At 37.5% G+C, this 20971-nt stretch overlaps 1 protein-coding gene and 1 long non-coding RNA gene across 3 annotated transcripts in view; one reads left to right on the plus strand and one right to left on the minus strand.

Annotated features, from left to right (window-relative positions):
* The window catches only part of LOC137293599 (threonine aspartase 1-like), a 73367-nt gene that overhangs the window by 11431 nt on the left and 40965 nt on the right, over positions 1–20971 (minus strand). For both annotated transcript variants that reach the window (XM_067824237.1, XM_067824238.1), the window contains one exon: positions 2462–2577. In XM_067824237.1, the coding sequence (XP_067680338.1) occupies positions 2462–2577 (116 nt within the window). The remainder of the gene's footprint in view (positions 1–2461; positions 2578–20971) is intronic.
* The window catches only part of LOC137293602 (uncharacterized), a 35827-nt gene that overhangs the window by 4521 nt on the left and 10335 nt on the right, over positions 1–20971 (plus strand). The gene's annotated exons all lie outside the window — the stretch shown is intronic.

Genomic DNA, 20971 nt, shown 5'->3' on the forward strand with positions numbered 1-20971 from the left:
TTGACCTGTTATTTACATTATAGATAACAATGTGAGAATCTAAAATGAAACATTGCTTTATCCACTAAATGAGAACCTGTCAACCCCAAAACTGTATGCTTCATTTTGGACTAACCAACCTCTAGAATGCCAGTCAAACAACTTGAAAATTCCAAGCTTTGTTATTACTTTGAGTGTTGAACTTCAAATCGGGTGGCTACTGACCAGTTCTATATGCATACCCATTTGAAGTGACACCTTCAGTCAGCATGCATTTGACAATCCATTCATATTATTTTGCCTTGTATGTCCAATGTTTGAGTGACCAAGTGACATAGATTGTAGTCTTGCACTGATGTATCATATTTACCATGTCAAACAAATTTCTTTACAAACATACCCACCACAACAAGTAGCTTTCTTGGTGTTTTGTTTGAAATTATACAAGCAAACTGCAATCACAAATTGCTCAAATACTCAAGGTACTAAAGATTTAACTTACTTGAAATCATATAGAAACTTTAATCAGTAGCTTTCAAATGTTTCTTTTGAAAAAAGAGCTCCCTTTCTTAATAGGTATGTTAATCATATGACCAGTTGGAATGGCAATGGGACACTGGCAGGTTCTTCATGATGACTATAAAACTGGTCATGCTGATTAAATTACTGGTACCAGGCAAGTGAGGCCGTGCTAATCAAAGTTGGTTGTTATTAGTTCATTAGAGCAACTGATTACATTGTGGGTAATGATGACTATTGCATGTTGTGGTGATTATGAGGAAGGACTTGCTCAGAATACGAAACCACGGCCATTTCAGGGTGCAGGAATTCTGCATGTTTGATGCAATTATCACCGAGGAGACCAACTGGAGCCTTCTTACTGCTTCACAGGTGATAAATGTTGATTATCAAATGTTTCTTTATAGGGTATTAATGAAATTATTACCTTCAACACACAAAGACGAAATCAAAGTGTGTAAATTATTCACAGAACAGAAATCCAAATTTTTTGTGCTCACATGCACACATGGACCACTGCATCACTTGTGACCTTGACACTTTCTTGTATTGCTTGAGATGACTAGTGTTCGAATTTCACTTGTGTAAAAACTGATTTTCATAAACATTCCTTCACTGTGTCTTGACACTGTTATCTGTTAACAGTCTCCGGTCATTGGTTGCAAACAGCAGGGGACAACGGAAATGGGCATCGTGGGTAACTGAACCTGCATCTTTGGCATGAGGAGCAAACATTTTAACCACTGGGCTACGCCATACAAATATAAGAAGTGTCTTTCTTGTATCTTGTATCCTTCCCTATGCAAAGAGTAAAACTCCAAAGACAAACTAATCCTGAAGTAAAAAAGAAAGGATCACTGTACACTTGTTTCTCTTACTCAGCTTTCTGGGGAGTATACAACCCTGTGAGGTGCTAGAAGGCTAGCGGTCACATCACCATTTCATCCTAAAAGAGGCAGCGGGGTAGCCTTATGGATAAAGCATCTGCTTGTCATGCTACAGACATGGGTTTGATTCCCCAAATCAAATGTGGGGTACAATGTGTGAAGCCAATTTCTGGTGACCTCCACTGATATTACTGGAATATTGCTAAAAGCCCACTCACTCACTCACTCACTCAGTGCTCCATTCATATGTATTACACAGCCATTTTGGTGGTTAGATTTTCTGGTGTTCCCAGTTGTGATATTGCTGGAATATTGCTGGAAGCAGCGTAAAGTCATACTTACTCCCACTCACTCATCCTACCAGGTATCCACTTCAGTGCCATGTAAACAAATGCAGTGTGTGCTCAGTGTTAATTCTAAGATCTCTGGGGAGTGTACAGCCCAAACTGACTGACTCACATGAGGGCTAACAGTCCCATGACAATCTAGTCCTATCAGGTATCCTTGATGCTGGATTAACAGAGGCAAGTTTTGCATAAATGCATGTGTCTAAAAGTTCTCAGGTGGCAAGCTACTTTTCAAGCAGCAAGTCACCTATCCAAGGCTTTGGTGTGGTCCTGTGCATAGAGTTCAGGTCACGAATCATTTGAAGTTGAGCTTGGAGAGTCTTTGGATGGGTGACAGAGTTTGGCTGCTTGACTCCTGAGAGTTTCTAGGATTTCAGTCCTGACCCACAACGAAGTACATCGTGACTGCTAGATGTGAGCAGAGTATGTCCATGTATGCTATGCTTGGTGCAAGACAAGACAGTGTGGAGATTAGTCCACACTTAGGCTACATTGTGAACTTGTTTACTGTCCTTGATTGATGCTGCTATCATTGACCTTGGTTTGTTTGGTTCAGGTCGTAACTCACATACTTTAACACAGACTTATGACTGTCATGGCACTATGATTGCTTTATGAAACAGACCCTTGATGACCATGGGTTTGTCTGGTCCAGGCCTGATTTCTCTAAAGTCTGCATTGTCCGCTGACATACACCATGAATCACATTACATCCATCAATTCACTCACCACAAGATCATCCTTTTCTGTCTTCATCTTTTTGTGAATATTGTCATCTGCTGTCTGTCTCTTCTCCTGGTGTTCCAACTTTCTCTTGTACTTCAGGTATGTTCTTTGTGAGCTCTCTGGAGACAACATTTACTCTATCAATACTTTGGGTTGTCAGATTTATGGTATCAACCACACAATATTCTCAAATAGTAGTAGGGATCATAAGGGGCGTGTGTGCGTATGGTGATGGGATGTTGGGAAGGAGGTGGGAAAAGCTGGTCGACCAAGAATAGGTCTCACCATAAGGCCAGTGAGTAGTACTTACTCTGTGTGGTAGGTCTAGATACAGACAAACCATCATTATTCTTGTACATTAAACAGTAGTATTACAGCTGAATGATGTGGTGACATGTGTCAGCCAGGTCAGTGAATTTGATCACCAGACCCCATAAGTCTCCCCTTACAATTCTCATGACAAGCTTGGAAGGCCAATTCTAACCCAGATATTCACCAGTTAGTGTCTTACTGACTGATTCTGCCAAAATAATCCAATTTGCCATTTGGAAGGCTTAACTGAACAAAACCACATGACGCCATACACATATTGGGGGGCGCAATGAAAACAAAGACATAACTCATCTAAACATGTAACAACCGTCTGCTTTGACATCTCTGCAACGCGTATGCCCTAAATGAGGCAATGCACTTGGGCTACTTTTCAGTTTAAATAGGTTTGATACCATCAAAATTATATATATTCAGGGACTAAGTGTTAGAGTAAGAACCCCTAACCATCACACCACCCCAAAATCATCACACGTCCCCAAGTTCGCTATTTTGTAGACTTGACCAATTCTAGTAAGAGTCACTTGAGATGTAACAGAAAGTGGGTTTACATTAGCAAAAGCAGTTTTATTAGGGGAAATATGAAAAAGATCTGATTTGCTGAAACTGCACTATGATACCAAGATACCAAAGATGGGCATTATGTCTACTAGTTGCTGAAATGTGTGAGAGCATCTGGTATATGAGGTAATAATATGGTGAGATTCCTTCTTAATGGACCCACAGGCTATCAAATAATTCAAATGGATAATGTCCTTGACTGCTCGGGGTAGCTAAACCTGACTCCTATGAAATGTTACCTTAACTAGAGAAGTAACTGACAATTGATTGTCTGCTGATGGGTACATGATCGTCAGCAGGGGCACATCTTCTCTCACCATAAGGACATGTTAGTATCTGCCACCACTAAGGGTTCCCAGTGCTGTTGTAAAAAGAAGTTCTTGGCCATAAGACACTCAGCCTCATAACATTACAAATCCTCATGAGGGGGAATGTCAATAACTGGAATGGTGTTTCTTCGCAGCCTGGATCTGAGGTGTGATAACTGATCACACTGTCCATGGCGAAAAGCAAATCAATGATATCGTTGTAAAATCAATAGCTGACATCAATATAAGTCACATATGTTTTGAAATGACACATGATTCAACCCCAAGGAAATATTTTATCATTTGTCCACATATATAATTCATGTGGTTTTAAAACACATACAGTACAAACTGAACAAAATTAATAGCATAAAATACTTCCTGAGTAACATACTTCTATATTTACACTAGCACTGTATCCTTACAATCAGCAGAATTTCTGCAGTGTTTTTTACTTTTGTTACTATGACAATATTTTTTTGACAAATATATTTTACAACAAAGTAACAAACTTCACCACCACCTGTTCATAAGAAATAATAAAGAACACACAAGAAAGTCATTCTTCTAATAAAAAACAAACATGGACATGACGTACAGGTTTCTTACTAGCAGTCAGTAACTAATCTTGACCTTAAAATGTTATTTTTCCCTGACCATCTTTGTGTAATGAGGCCATTATTTTCATAAATAAGCCTTAAAATGGGTTCATTTATCCCCATTTTCCTAAAGATTCTAGATTTATTGGAGTCCCTATAAAGATGTCATCAGGTCTGTATTAAGAAGGTATAACCATCTCTACCCAAGTAAAATGTTTCGTTGCTTCAGGCATGCTTTCTGAGGTCCATATTAGGATATCTTTCATTAAATAGTGAGACAGTGGGTTTAGTTTTATGCCGAAATCAACAATATTCCACCTCTATGGCGGCAGTCTGTAAATAATCTGGACCAGACAATCCAGTGATCAACATCATGAGCATCAATCTGCACAACCGGTAACCAATCGTAAGTGTCAACCAAGTCAGCAAGCCTGACCATACAATTGTGTTAGTTGCCTCTCATGACAGGCATGGGTTACTGAAGGCCGATGTTCCAACCCGGACCTTCACAGGTAAGATCTAAAAGAACTGAACTCTTTAACATCATACAAATACAGTACTGGTTACAAAAACTCCAAAATATTTCACATATGAAAATATATTACAATAACAATACAATAGTCATATCATGACAGATAAAAAACACAATAAGTTTGAATATGTATCTATGTTCTGCTGACCCCTGATGTCACTGTAACTATCCACATGTGTGCATTACCATGTGTAAATTCATATCAAATGGCTTGTGACAGCATCATCCAGTCAGTTTAGATGTCCTATGAATATTTCTCCTTCCATATAGCTTCACTTGTTCAGGCCATCACTTATACAAAATAGCCACAGTATCTGCTTGAAAATAAAATAAAATCAGTCCCCAGCAAAATACATAAAACCAAAAGCCTTGTCCAATTTCAGCTTAATGAGATAATGGGATTTCGGTAAACTCATCTGAAAGGAAATGTTTCTGGTGGTTTCAAAACATAAATGTCCAGCACTGAAAATTTCATTTTGTCACATCAAAGGGAATACATTGATCCCTTGAAGTTATTTTCCTTTCAGAAGTACATTTGAGAATTACGAAAATGTACCATGTGTTTTTTGGAAATATATAAAATCGCAAAACAAGGCAAATTATTAGGCGGAATGTACATGTAAAATTGTAAAAGCATTTCTAAATCACAAAGAGAGAGCCATTCAAGTCTAGACAATACAGTTGGCTTAGAAATATCAAAAATGAACGTTACGCTGATATCTGACACATGTTCCTGCACCCCCATGGAGTCTGCACAGAGATGAGGCGCAAGCAAAACACCTGTTGCATAGAAAGTCCTCATCAAGTATCACACCTGATCCAAATCGGTTGACAGCTGTTTTGCTGTTGTGACCTGGACACCTGAACAGATAACCTCTACCAACTCCTTGTAAGGGCTTGACTTTCTGACCACAATGGGCAGTAGGGTACAGTCGTTATAACATGCATTAGTCACACCGAAGACCCGGTTCAATTCTAAAAAATGTGCACAGTATATGTAGCTCATTTCATTGTGGGAATATTGCTTAAAGGGACATAAATCTATATCCACTCACTCACTCACTCACTCAAGTGACAACGGCAATGATAATAGTAATGATAAATTCTTTCCTACATCAAGCATGAGTCAGTTTGACCAATATTACAGAAAGGTAGGACTGCATGATATTACAAGTGTACAGTGATATGCCTTTCAAAATATATGTATTGCAACATATTTTGTGTTCTGGTATGTTGGTTAAAACAATTAACAATCATGTTACAATTCATACAATTTGAAAAACAGTGAAAGGGCAGAATGGAGAATATTTTTTTCTAACGCATTTGTATTGAGTACATCTTCTAAGTATAGGAGAAAACACGCCTCCGAGGTTTTGGTAGACAATGTAAAACCTGATGGTTTTACATTGTCTACCAAAACCGAGGAGAAGTGTTTTCTCTAACATATATACCATCAGTGATGGGTACTTACAATGCAGATGATCATTTAATGAAGCTACATAACAATAACTGAAGCACGCAAAATCAATTTAATGACAGTAACTATACGTAGATAATTTAACCCCCATATCTGTGTTGGCCTAGTGGCCGCGCGGTAGAGCATCTGCCTATATGTATGAGAGAATTGCAGTTCCAGTCCTGCTTTGGAAAACCTTTGTATTGTGAATTTAATCTTGAATGATATTTTTCAATTGATTTCAAACACTCATGTATCATTTGATTGTTGATCTTCATATAAAGTTAGGAAAAGTAAACCCCGGGAAACGGTCTTACTAACGAAAAGTCATACCTGTCCCTCCAAAACAAAAACCTCAAATGTGGTTATATTGGGAAAACATGAGATGACCTAATATCTACATATAAGCATACATCAGGTTTATATTATTGGATCCTTTCTTCTTTCTATAGCTGAATTTCCAGGAATGAAGTGGTTTATTTGTGAAATTAAATACTGAGCCATTTCTACTTCCTTTACTTTATCAATTAAGTAATATTTATCAAGGCATGATAGTTGGATGATTTCATGACTATGCTACAAGCAGATCTGAATGATGTCCACTGCCCACTGAATGTAAACCCTTCATGTTTTCCTACTACCAGTCCCTAATCAAAAGTCATCATGCCTCTAAATTGCCTAACCAGCCTTCAAAACTCAAAACTGATCCTCAAATTAGCAATGACATGGGTCTGTTAAAACACATTGACTGACTGTCTTCACTCTTAACACTTTGGGTAATAAATTTGCATTACCAGTCTTTGTTAGAGGTAAACCCAAGATGCAGCTGGCAGCCACATGATGATCACATCATTATCATATTATGATCACGTTATCATCACACAATGATTAGACTATGATCTCATAATGACCGCATGATGGTCACACTATGGCTGCATAATGATCACATGATGGTCATATAATTATTACTTTATGATTACCGTGTGGCAACAATATGATCACATTGTGATTATGATAATGTAATGATCACATACTGGTCTCATCATGACAACATTATGATAAACTTATGGTCATATATTCATCACATCATGTCACATTATGGCCACATGATGGCCACATTAAGATAACATTAAGATCACATTATGACATATACTGGTCACATTATGGCCACATGATGGCCACATTAAGATAACATTAAGATCACATTATGACATATACTGGTCACATTATGGGCCACATGATGGCCACATTAAGATAACATTAAGATCACATTATGACATATACTGGTCACATTATGGCCACATGATGGCCACATTAAGATAACATTAAGATCACATTATGACATATACTGGTCACATTATGGGCCACATGATGGCCACATTAAGATAACATTAAGATCACATTATGACATATACTGGCCACATTATGGCCACATGATGGCCACATTAAGATAACATTAAGATCACATTATGACATATACTGGTCACATTATGGCCACATGATGGCCACATTAAGATAACATTAAGATCACATTATGACATATACTGGTCACATTATGGTCCCATTATGGTTAATTTCAATGAAAGTACTGTCTGGGTGATGGTAAATGAACCTGAGTCTTCTGCAAGGGAACACAGATACCTCTCAATAAGCCACTGCATCTAAAACCACAAATAATTAAACACAGCAAAAGAGGATTATGAACAATTAAGTACGCACTGTGAAACCATAGTCACCTAAATTATCTTCCTATTTGTCAAATATTTTCCGTTTGTTTTCAACACAATCAAGCAACATCTCTGCAGGACAGAGCTACCACACTGCAGCGGTACACCATCCTGACAACAGCAATATGTCAATCTGTCAATACTGACCAAATGTGGGGCTTGCTCACTGATACAATGTCATACATAATTACACATTCAGAGAGGAGACACTACTGTCACTGTCACTTCATTTACATGGACAGTTACAAGCTAATGCAGAGATTTTGTCAAGATCGTCAACTGAAACAAAGATGTCAGTTCGTGGATACTGGCTTCACTAAATTACTTTGAAATGCCACATCAAATGAACAGATTGTGAGTGCACTGGACTGAGGAGAAATCTCTCAATAACAGCTCGTGGTGATGTAGGAAATGCTGACAACATACTGTGTAAGTATTCTTAATTAAAATGGCTGTTGGTGATAACTTGCTGTTTACCATATCAAAAGGGTAAAGATTTACCTTTTATTTTGTCAAAACCAGCCCAAATTAGGACTTTTTATACATATTTCAGGATTGTATTGTGGCAACATTTGTATGTATTGGACATGTTGTCAGTGAAATACAAGTCACCAAAGCTAAAAATTAACTTATGTAAGTGCATGATGTGAGACCTTTTTAATTCAAATCAGTTAACTTTTAGTGACATTTGCCGACTTGATTAGGACAGTCAGACTCAAAAGAACAGAACAGTACAGATATGTCCCCGAGATCTGCATCATGTTGATTCTGGAAAAAACTTGTGGTAATCACTTCCTTATTAGTTGCAAAAATATTTCGAGGCTACCTCTTGTCTCAAGTGAATTGAGTTAATAAAAACATGTCATCGTATGTTTAAACAAGGTGGCATTAACAAGACAGAAAACTGGACCTCCGTTGGTAAAATTTTCGTTCTGAAACACCTCATCAATAACCCTGATCATATGTAAATGAATTCTACAGTGTGGTTTTTGAGGAGAAGTTGATAACAACATGCATACTTCTGACTGATACAAAAAAAAAACCCTGGCTGAAGTACTATTACACACAGCTGAAGCTGCATTTGGCACTGATATATTACACTGGGGTCATCCACACACTATTGGTGGAAAGGCGGGCAAGCTGTGACTATTGGTCCCCTCATTTTATTATCAAAATTAGCTCAGTTTTCAAATGATGAAGTGGCAAGTTTTTATCAATAAAAGTTTCATGTTTGCCTTCTTTCGTCTTTCAAATGACTCATAAGAACGACTCAAATCCACAATTGTGACACTTGATAAAACAACAAATCTGTAGCAATGAAGTTCACACTGTGTAGAGCGGATTCATGCATGGGGCACAGAGAAGTGCACCACATTGAATCCAAACAAGTTATTTTGAAAGGATATGAAAACATCTCAGAGGTCGTACATACACATGTCCATCATGTCCATAAGCTTGTTCAAATGAAACATCCAATGCTTGCTGATGAAGCATACTGAAGTGCAACTGTCCATGTTAATTTAACAATAGACTTTTACTGTGAGTGCACTGGAGTATGTACATTTATAGCCTATGAACCAAACACTGCATGAATGTTGGTTCTTTTCTATTGAATTATTTGTTTCAGGGATAAAACATGCCTTTGCCAGTGTCAGAAGTTAAAAAAATAAACAAAATCAGCATCCCATTTTTGTCATATACTATATATCATTCTGCAAAATTATCATCAATTTCTCACTTCAATGGGATAAATGTTTGGATAAGTGAGACTTTCAATATCAAATGGGAGCTCTGGAAAATTGTTTTTTAGATATTCCAGAATTTTTGTTTGTTCAGCTTTAAAATTTTTTCCAAAATATGTTTCCAATATGTTTCAACATGCATTTGAAAATGTAAGTTGACAGTCTGACACTAATTGGACAACATTCAACAAAGCTGCTTTCTGATCAAGATTACATTGACTTCCTGTTCTGTTGTGATTAGCTGGTCCAACTTAATCAAACATAGACTGTAATGGAATGCTCTCAGATGTTTTCTTAATGGTAGCAACCAGGAAGATCTGATTTTAATAAGATTGCATAAGTATAGAATAGGTTTGGAAACCATGTATAAATTGCAATGAAATTGGATATTCAGTGTCAATATCCTTCAATGCACAATCATGGAAACTATAAAATTATATGAACTGATGTTAGCACTGCAAACACTTTGTGAAACAGATCCCAGGGTCCTAAACGACCATAATTTAGTTTAACATGCATTTACAACAATCTAACCACCAGTATTGCTTTGTGGAACTGAATGTTGTTTGTGCCATAACAAAGGTGTTTGAACTTTCCTTGTTGACTGTGTTGAGAGTGAAAAATGGCATTTTTGGAAGTTTGTTGAACATGGTTTGTGCCAGAACAGCAAAGGTTTTGCTGTCTCTGTCATGGAGAATCATATGCTCACATTTTCATTACTATAAAAGGATCCACAACATTAGGCTGCAATACCACAGTACTGTAATAATTCTACACAGTGAGAGACCTGCAAGATGTTGCAGTGAGGTTATATACTGGACAAAAGTAGTTAGGGGTATAGGCAATTTTTAAAATTTATTTATTTAAATGATCTATCTATTTATTAACACACTGATAAAATGTCAATCATACAAATACCAATATCTCTAACTTATTTTATCCAATCTGTCATATCACTGTAGGGCCTCTTGTTAGGATACCACTGGACTATGCAATAAGTCACTGAATACCATGGCACCAATTTCTGTCCGTTCCAAACCTGGACTTTCTCTACAAACACTTTTACATACTGATAGTTATAATCCCATACTGATAACTGGTTTGAGAGGCATGTAGAAGATGAATTAGTAAGCAAGGATAACAATATATGAATGAACATGTTTTTTATTACAGCGAGAGTGTTGTTTCAGTCGAGGGTTGGACACTGAAGCTAGTGAACCTACACTGAAAGGGCGCTCTCACTGTAATAAGGGGTGGTGGGGTAGCCAAGGGGTTAAGGCACTGGTTCATCATGCTGAAGATCTGGGTTTGATTCCCACCATGAGAACAAGATATGAAGCCCATTTCTGGTGTATCCTGTGTGATATTGCAGGAATATTGCTAAAAGAGATGAAAAAAATACTCTCTGACAGTAATACAGAAATTGTTCATCCCTATATTGTTATCACATACAGGGTGCCTTGGGGAAGGTGATTTGACTCTTTGCATAAGAGTTTAAAACAGGTGGTGTGATAAATGTCACTTTTTACAATGATAGGTTTTTCAATTGATTTTTTCACAGTATGTGAATGTAAAAGAACATATTTGATGTATGTATCATTCTGTTATTCCCCATATGATTTATCTAGTAGAACAATAAAACCTCTAAACAAGTAATTGATTAACGATTATTGCAAATCTTCCACCGTTACAACACTAAGCTTGATTTATATCAGAACTATACAGTAACACATGGCAAAGCTGTGTAGGTAGAACTGACAGATGTGATATGAATACATATCTACTGACTGGGTGTAACACCATTCTATGCAATATTTGAGTTATGTCACAGGTCAGCTTAATGTTTGAGTGAGTGAGTGAATTTGGTTTTACTTCAATTTTAGCAATATTCCACCAATATCATGGCACGGGACATCAGAATGCGAATGCTTTCACCAGTAGGCTACCTCTATAAATTGTTAATGTTGGAAAAAATCCCTAAATGACTATAATATTTATTCACAACCCACAATTATCACTGTCTTTCTGAAATCTAAACCAGTGACCAGAGGATCATGGCATGGCTAAGGGGGGGCAACTCTGTAAAGCCACCTGTGATCCATATACACACATATATTTTACATTCTCGATATTTACGGGTCAACTATTGAAGCTTCTGATACATCTCTGTGGGAGATATTTTAACCAACTCTTTTAATAGGGGCAGTTTGGTAGCCTAGTGATAAAAGCATTCACTTGTCATTCAAAGATCCAAGTTTGATTCTCAATATGGGTACAATGTCTGAAGTCCAATTCTGGTGACTATGGTATTGCTGCAGTATTGCTAAAAGCAGTTCTAAGATGCTTCGGTGAAAGATCAAAGGCGCTGACAATACTTTATCAGACGATAATCTGCACTATTTGCATTACGTCACAATGTGTTGACGTCGCTGTGCCATTCCAGTCTGCACAATGCAACCGACGTCACGATGGATGTCAGTTGCCATCGCCTCGTACAGCCTCCCACAGTACACTGCTTCGTCGCATCCCGTTTCTTGGTTTGATGCTGCATCAAACAGCTAACATTACCGGTGGAGACATTATGTTTATGTTTTCCGACGGATAAAATGTCTCATAGTTCGACTCAAAATTTTACAGAGACACAGAAATGTTTACATTCCTACAATGCAATTGTGGAATGTCGCATGACTAGTCTGCTTCAGCTGAATGTACTTATCTAAACTTTTGTTGGTAGCAGAAATGAGACAGTACCATTGGCTTGTATGGTTTAAGAGAATCACAGATGAAATTAAAATGATCTAGAGAAGATATTTAAGCCAAACATAAACCGTCACCAAACTGGTCATCATTTGTTTTTCTAGTAACGTTTCTCTTAATGTAGGGGGCTGACACGTCAAGAGAACAGCGTGTCAGTTTGCCCTGTGCGAGGATTTTTAATTCAGGTCACAGACACCGTCGTTTGTTTTCTGCCGTAGATTAATCAAAATTAGGCTTAGAAATGATTAAATACAGCATCTTAGAAAAGAAATACAGTCCATTCGACTTTAATGATATAATAGTTCAGGGCGAAAGTGTGCTTTATAACACTATACATTTCTAGATTATTTCTTAAATAAAACGTAACTCACTCACTTTTAACATGTAGACACATTACATACACAAAGTTAATTAGGTGAATTGAACCACCCATCCTGACAGATATGACACAGCACATCTGTTGGCATCCAGATGTCATTTTTGCAATTGTCGACACTACATTCAAATTGATATCTGATTATAAAGGGAATGAACTGAAACTGGAATCTTGTGATGGCAAACACAAAACCATAAATGAAGAATAACAGATATCAATCACATAAATCAATGCACTATCACCATCTACAAAACTTTAAACTAACCTAAAATATTTTAGGACATTTCTGTCCGTATAAACCCTTTCACCCATTTGAACCACACATTAAACAGAATAACCTTTCTAACAAAAATAGGAAAGAGGATTTTTCATTTATTCTAATTCTACACAGCCTGATTGATTATGATTGAAAACGTCACTTCTTGTCGCTGAATATGCTGATGAAAATGAATTAAGAAAAAAAATAAGCCATATGTTCCAATCAATTTCTCATACAGTTCATCAGAATTATATTAATAATTCAATCATGCCAGAAAAATTGAAACAAAGACAATTTCTGCAGTGTCAGATTAGGAAGCATTTGGACGAGAAACAGACAGTCTGAACCCACATCATGCATTTCAGCTATTTGTCTTTTACTTTGGCCATCGTTTTTAAGCATCATAAACAAGTCTGTGTCGGATAATCACTTCCATTGTGCCATGCTAGGAACAGTTTAGGATATCGTTACCCTGTGTTCTGGCCCAGTCATTGACAGCATTCCACTTGGCAATGTTCTTAAAACTCTCCGTCATTAAGAATGATTAGTGCTTCACTGGTGGAAAAATCCCCAGACAATATTTCTGTTTCCTGCTTCTCCAGACAACCTGTGCCATTCCTTGAAATTGATGGATGTAGAACCTAGATATACTAAGCTTGTATTAAGTAGCATGTGTTGTCTCCTTAGGCCAATCAGAAACAGGTTTCTGCTCGCCCAGCAGTGAGTGAGTGAGTGAGTGAATGAGTATGGCTTTATGCCATATTTTCAGCAATATTTCAGCAATATCACTACAGGAAAGGCCAGATGTGGTGCGGCGTGGCGTGGCATGGCGTGGTGTGGCAACTCTCCTGTCATATATCGCAGCTTACTACATTTGCTTAACTTTATATTTAACAAAACTCCTGTAGCAGGGTAATATCATATCAACTGTTGGAGTTGTATCAGTTCAGTATCTTAATTGTTGTACAGTATTTAGACCCCCTGTACCATTACACCCTCTATAATCAAGGACACAGGCTGCTCAAGCAGCTGTGTGCTCCATCAATCCAAGATGGTGGAAGATTCATCAAGTCATCTCAAGCACCATCATTAGGCTGTCACTCTGTCTTGGTTAAAGCCAGAAAGCAACAAAAACCATCTCTGAAGAAATGGATCAAGTGAGCCAATTTATTTGATCATTATGATGTGTTTAAGATAAATTTAAATGTGTCAAGGATGGTGTGATTATCTCTGCTTAACTCCAGGCCTATAATCAGCCACAGTATCAATCACTTCCTCCACGGGCAAGTAATAGTTCAGTCCTGTTAATCAACATAAAGCAAAAACTGCATTCCAAAACATCTCACATGTCTTGGATATCCTTTTTGCTTTGTTTGCTTTGCATATGACCATTTTAGGATTTTTGAGGTTGTCAGAAATATTGTTTAGTTACTTTTAGAGTAAGGTGAGAATGTGTTTAGACAGAGTGAGGGATAACTCTGAGTGCTGTTGCACTCAGCAATATTCCAGCTACATGGCAGCAGTCAGTAAATACCTGAGTCTGGATCAGACAATCCAGTGATCAATGGGATATGATGATGTGTCAACCAAGTCAGCGAGTCTGACCACCTGATGTTGTTAGTTGCCTCTTGCGACAAGCATGGGATACTGAAGATCAAGTCTGACCCAGATCTTCACAGGTCCTGAAGATGGTGATCTGGGTTCCTACAAAGCAGTTTCAATATTGACTGTCATGTGTCTATGTTAAAGTAGATCATTTTCATATTGATATAGTCTGTGGATGACCCAGGTTTGATTGAGTAATTGTGGATGGGGTGGTGGGGGGCAGAAGGGGTAGCCTAGTTTTTTAAAGCATTTGTTTGTCATGCTGAAGATACAGGTTGATTTCCCACATGGGTTGTCAAGTTTACGATGGATTTCACATTAAAAGGTTCATAAACTGGACAGACATTGAGCTCACCAGTGGTTGGAACAGTCAGGTACCAGGATCTACTATTTTCAGATTAGAGGATTGTGCAATAAGTCTCAACATTTAGTAACTTCTATATGTGCTTCTGTTTCTAAAGAAAATCCATGCTTACAGCTTATGACATAATTTACTGCACTTCTTAGGTGGGTTGTGACAAGTTACAGATGGTTTGGCTGCAACTGATGATAATGTGTACTTATGGACCCCTGTCTGGTGCCGGATAAATACATGCAGGCATCAGTAGATCCACCCCATGGATAGCATTTCAGTAAACCTGCTCTAACCCTTGGGTCCATTCTAGTAGTTCTCGCAATCTCAAATGACCAACTCTTGATTTCGACTGGTCAATTTGATTGTCTATGCTACTAGATCTAATACCAATATGAAGGCACGTTAAAAAACAGTCTCAGTGTTGGAAAGACAATGTCAACAACATGGATGCCAGTTAAAATGATTATGAATAACTAACAACTGAAAATTCAGCTTTGAAAAAAAGAATGTCACAAGAAAGAAAGTGGTCCAGGATTCTTGAAATGATGGATTGATGTGATCTGGTGCTGGCTTGGATTTCTGCATGATACATTATGCTCTTACCTTCATGTCATCCTTTTATTACAGTCCGTTTGATTTTATTGGAGACAAATGAATTGCTCATTAACATAAAATAACTATTGAATGCAGCAAAATCAAACTTACACATGAAACTGACAGCAAGGCAGAACAGTCAGGTGTGTGAGTTGCACCTGTGAAACTGAAATTTCACTTCAACAATACTTATTGATTACCTGGCTGTTTTACCACCAAGTGGTCTACCCTCATAAAAAAATTGCAAAAAAGTGACAGGAAAATAATGATTGTTTGTTAAACAACTTTTTTATTTGGGTGTCTAAAATAATGAGACAAATCACCATTTTAACCCAACCATTTTGGCAGTCTGTGTTGAAAATAACCCATCTCGAGCAGTTGGGCAGGCAGGTATATTTCGACTGCTGGTCTAAGGTTACAATCAGCAAATATTTCTGCTATCTAAACACCTATTTTGTTGTCTTTTCTGACAGACATAGAAGAAGTTATAGCCTGAGTCTCCATGGAATCATTTGTTTGCCTCCATAAGTTGAAACCTGAAGGTTGACTGTTCCTTGTGTTAATAACTGACCACTCTTCTGTAGGTAATACACACTACACATTCATGTCAGTAGGTGTTGATTGTGACTTGTGAGTATACGGGTTAAAATTGGTCTTCATCAACCCATTACCGCCATAAGAGGCTACAAATGGAATCAGTGGTTAGTTTTGCTGACTTGGTTGCCACATGTCATTGTAGGTCAGATGCTCATGCAGTTGATCACTGGTTAACCAGGCCACCTTGACCTCCTACAGGAGACAATGATGTAGTTGGAATATTGTTAAAAGCAGCAGAAAAAAACTCTTTGCTACTCATAAAAAAGCAAGATGCTGTCACATTTTGGAGAGAGATGCCAACATTGCCTTGCTCAAGTTAACACATGAATATTCATGTGTTCCCATATTCTGTCCTGACACTTGAGTTCCCACACTATATATGCTACAGACTGTTTGACTTAAAACAACATTACTTGAACACGCTCCCTGTTTCCCTTCACAAGTGTTCAACAATCAATAAGTGCACCCCTACTCCCCTGCCAGTCAAACATGTACAATACATAGTTATTAAGTGATTGTAGAAGATTGCTTGATCAATACCTATATTCAGGAGTTGCACAGACACCCCTCAGCTTCCCCATGAATAACCCTTCATCAGGGGGAATCAAAGAGGAATTAACATATCAAATTATGAAGAATATACATGGCTTCACTGCTCCATGTCTCCATGTGGTGCTTGGAGGGGGGAGCCAGAGGTGGGCAAGTTTTACTGCCTTCAGCAGAACAGCAGTTAATCCTAACCAGCACATCGACTGGCTGCCTCGGTGAAAGCACTTGGGTTTTTCTGAAACTGATGACTCGGCTGGCTTTAAACAAACCAGGTAAGTTACTACTTCAGAGTGTATTTTCACTGAAGGATTTGAAATGGAAAATGATTACTGTGAGGGATTATTTCTCAGTATTTGACAAGACTGCATTAAACAAATATTTAGTGACAATGTTTTGTAGTGCAGTATGAATTTTTAGTGACCATAATCATGTTAATCGATATTCATTCTTTTTGAAACAACAAAATGCCTTAAAATACATTTTCATTATACTTCCAAGATAGAACAAAACAGTTCCTGTCCTTGACTGGTCGTTATCAGGTATGACTGGTACAGTGGCACTTTCAGACGCTGGTTCAATTGCTGGAACATCTTAATCTCTTTGAAACAGAAATACAATTCGGAAGCAGATGAAATTTTCAGTCCAGATTCTTGAATGAACAATATACCTGTAGTTTTGACATTAGATGCAATAATGTAGACACAGAGAAACCACTACTGCTCTATTTACTCAGTTATTAGTGAAGCAGCAGTCACCAAGTCAGTGCCATGCATAGCATAAGTTGACACGGAATTGAAAACGAATTTTCCCAAATCTTTGGCATTTTTTCTGACATTTGTGTTGGGATTAAACATCAGCCATCCTTTATCAGGCCGATGAGGAAGATTCTGACACTGACGTGAAAATCTACCTCATACAGATTAAACTCATGCTATACTTTTATTTTTCTATCTTTATTCTGAAGAAAATATTCTTTATCCAATTTGCCTGACAAAAGGTGTATACTTTTATATCCTCCACAAATCCTTGCATAAATTGATATGGTGTGATATCACTGAAATACTTTAAAAGGGACACCTTAATTTAGGAAAATAGACACTTGTCATTGTCTTATTTTCTGTCCTCATCTTCAACATCCATGATGACACTTTCATTAGAGAGATATGGAAATGTCTACAATCTCACTCGAAAATGAAATTTTAATGCTGTAGTAAATGTAATTAATGTCCATACTGCAGTGTTAACAATTTCAGTACAATACAAAGGATGCTAGGAATATGATGGATCTATTAAACCAGTGTTTTGGACAATCAATGGATGACTAATTGTGTTGATTACGGTAAATGATAACCAAATAATGACGCTACACTATGTTGACACTGGAAGTGATGTATTTAATAATAAGAATGGCCATTTGTTTTGAGCTATAATCCACAAACTAGTGCACACTCAAAGCAAAGGTGCTCAATTGATTTCTGTTGTCTTAAACAAGAAGAAGAACAACAGGGTTTAATCAAACATGGCTATTGCTGTTAAGTCTGTTCTGTTTAAATTACAGTCAGTTTCCCCTCATATTTTTGTTGGCGTGAAGCTTGAAAGAAACAAACTAACATTTCTGTAGCATTGAATGAGGCAATATTTGTAGCAATGCATGTAGCCTTACTTCAGACCTGCATGTAGCATTGAGTTAGATCTGCCTGTAGCATTAGTTCAGACCTGCATGTTGCATTGAGTTAGATATGCATGCAGCATTAGTTCAGCCCTGCATGTAGCATTGAGTTCCGACCTGCACCTAAGTTCAGTTTTCCATCTCTAACATGTATTTTACATTTCGTTGTTACATTTGCTTCTTCTAATTTTAGATCTACATAACATAAAACACTGATAAAATAACACAGTTAATTTGCATCACTGTCACTGCCATAAACACCAAGTATTAAATTTACGATGACATCCTTGCTGTTCAATGGTGTTATTGCTATCCCTCATGGTATCTTAATGCATCAAAAGATTAGCACAACATTACATAGATAAACCCCACACAGTAATAAGATAAACTGGGGATAACATCTCTGAACCAGGTGCGCTGTTCCCTCTGATTCAATAAAGTGAGTTTAGCTGCACATTGCTGTTTGTGCTGGAACACAGATCCCTTCAACATCAGAAGATTATGGATGTTGACATAAACCTAATTCAATACAAATCAACAAATCTCAGACATAGGATGCTGTTTTAGGACCAGAAAAAAATTATCACAAGACATATAGTGCTCTGCATGCAATAAAATATTTTGAAAATGGGTTATCAAGAGGAACTACTTTTAAAATAGTCTTCACATCAATACACTGCCTATTCAGGTAATGTTGGTTGGTTGATTAACACCACATATTTATTGCAATATTTTTACAGCTAAATGGAGGCAGTCTGTGAATAACACAATCTGGACCAGACAATCCAGTGATCAACATCAGGGCATCATTCTATGCCACTGTGATACATGTGTCAACCAAATCAGCAAGCTTGACCACTCGATCTCTTTAGCCACCTCTTAGGACAAGCATGGGTTACTGAAGACCAGTTCTAACCCTGATATTCATGAGTCTCAGCTGGTGTTTTCCTTCGCAGTTTAGAGTTACTGGTAATTTCAGTATAAGAAAAAATGTTTAAAAGGAAAACTTTATATGGAAAAAAGAGACTATATGATAATGTGGACAAATATGTTGGATACAGTGGTAAGATTTTCACCTATGCAAATTATCATCATTTGCTTGTGTGATGAGCCTGTATAAATGTATTTGACAGGGTAGTGGATCCACATGAAAGCTCAAAGAACACGATAATGGCAAGGGGATGAGGCATTTAAACCCAGGGAATAGGACCAAATAGGAATGAATTGAGTAACCAATACAATCAAATTGTATGACTAACATTATTGATCACTATCATAAGATGTTTAGATCACGTTAACAAAGACCCTGAAAACCTCCAAACTAGACAACCAGATTACAGCTTGACTCAGTTTACAGCTCATTGTGTCACAATGAGCAAAATAGTTTGGTATGATGTTTGAAACAGCCAACCGTGTCACCTGTTTTAGTCCAATCTAAAAAGCTCTGATAAAAGAAAAACAATTATTTAAAAAAAAAAAAAAAAAAAATTCATATTCAAACACACAATCTTGCATCCAAAGCGAAGCACCCCGGCACAAGAATTTGTGGGGCCTTAGATGACCTCTTATGCCTACCTCTTGTGCCATTGAGGTATGATGACACACAACTACCAATGTGCACATGGAACATAACCAGTTCAACCACTGATTTCAAACACACAGGCCTATGTCCTTGAATCTAACGGGAAGCAACTGTGCACAAGAATTTGTGGGGTCACAGATTACTGGGCCTCCGGCGCCTACCTCTTGTGCCCCTGCGATAGGTGACACACAACTACCAATGTGCACAACTGAATCCCTTGTGTAGGGCTCTTTACACAAGCCAGTTTTACCAGAACTCACCATGAACGGTTCAGTGATGAACTAAAAGTTGTTGTCAACATGTGTTATATGATTCCATGTGAAAAGCTCTCACACTGAATTTAACAAAGAAACAAAAAGCCACCATTTTATGGGGTAAATCTTATGAATTCATGAAACAAACCTGTTTGACAAAAAACTCGACTACGGCAGCGTATTAGGGCCACGGTGAAAAGTTTTTGTGGTGTCACTGTCTCCTACATAGGACTTACTATCACCTACGTAGAACTTACTATCTCCTATGTAGGACTTAATATCTCCTTATATATTTTTCACCATGGCTCTAATATGCTTCTGTACTGGACAGCAAAACAAACACAAGTTTGAAAAAAAGAAATCTCATAAAAATGTTTATGCCTTCTATTTTGTCCCAGCCATCTAACATCTGAAGCCTGTCAGCTTAATACTACCATGTGACAAGACCGAAATAACATAATTACATAGAAGCATCACTGCACTAATTGTTTTATCAAACAACTTGGTGTAAGTGCAAGCCTTAACTTCAGAATTTGATGTTAGTCATATATCTAAAGGTCCGAGGTGATTTGTAAAATATGAAAGCATATGTCATCTCATGCTTCAGCAGAAAACCAAATTCAAAACTGGAAAGTTTGGAAAAGAAGTCGAACACATTCTT

This window comes from Haliotis asinina, chromosome 8 (genome assembly GCF_037392515.1).
Source record: "Haliotis asinina isolate JCU_RB_2024 chromosome 8, JCU_Hal_asi_v2, whole genome shotgun sequence".
Taxonomy (NCBI): domain Eukaryota; kingdom Metazoa; phylum Mollusca; class Gastropoda; order Lepetellida; family Haliotidae; genus Haliotis; species Haliotis asinina.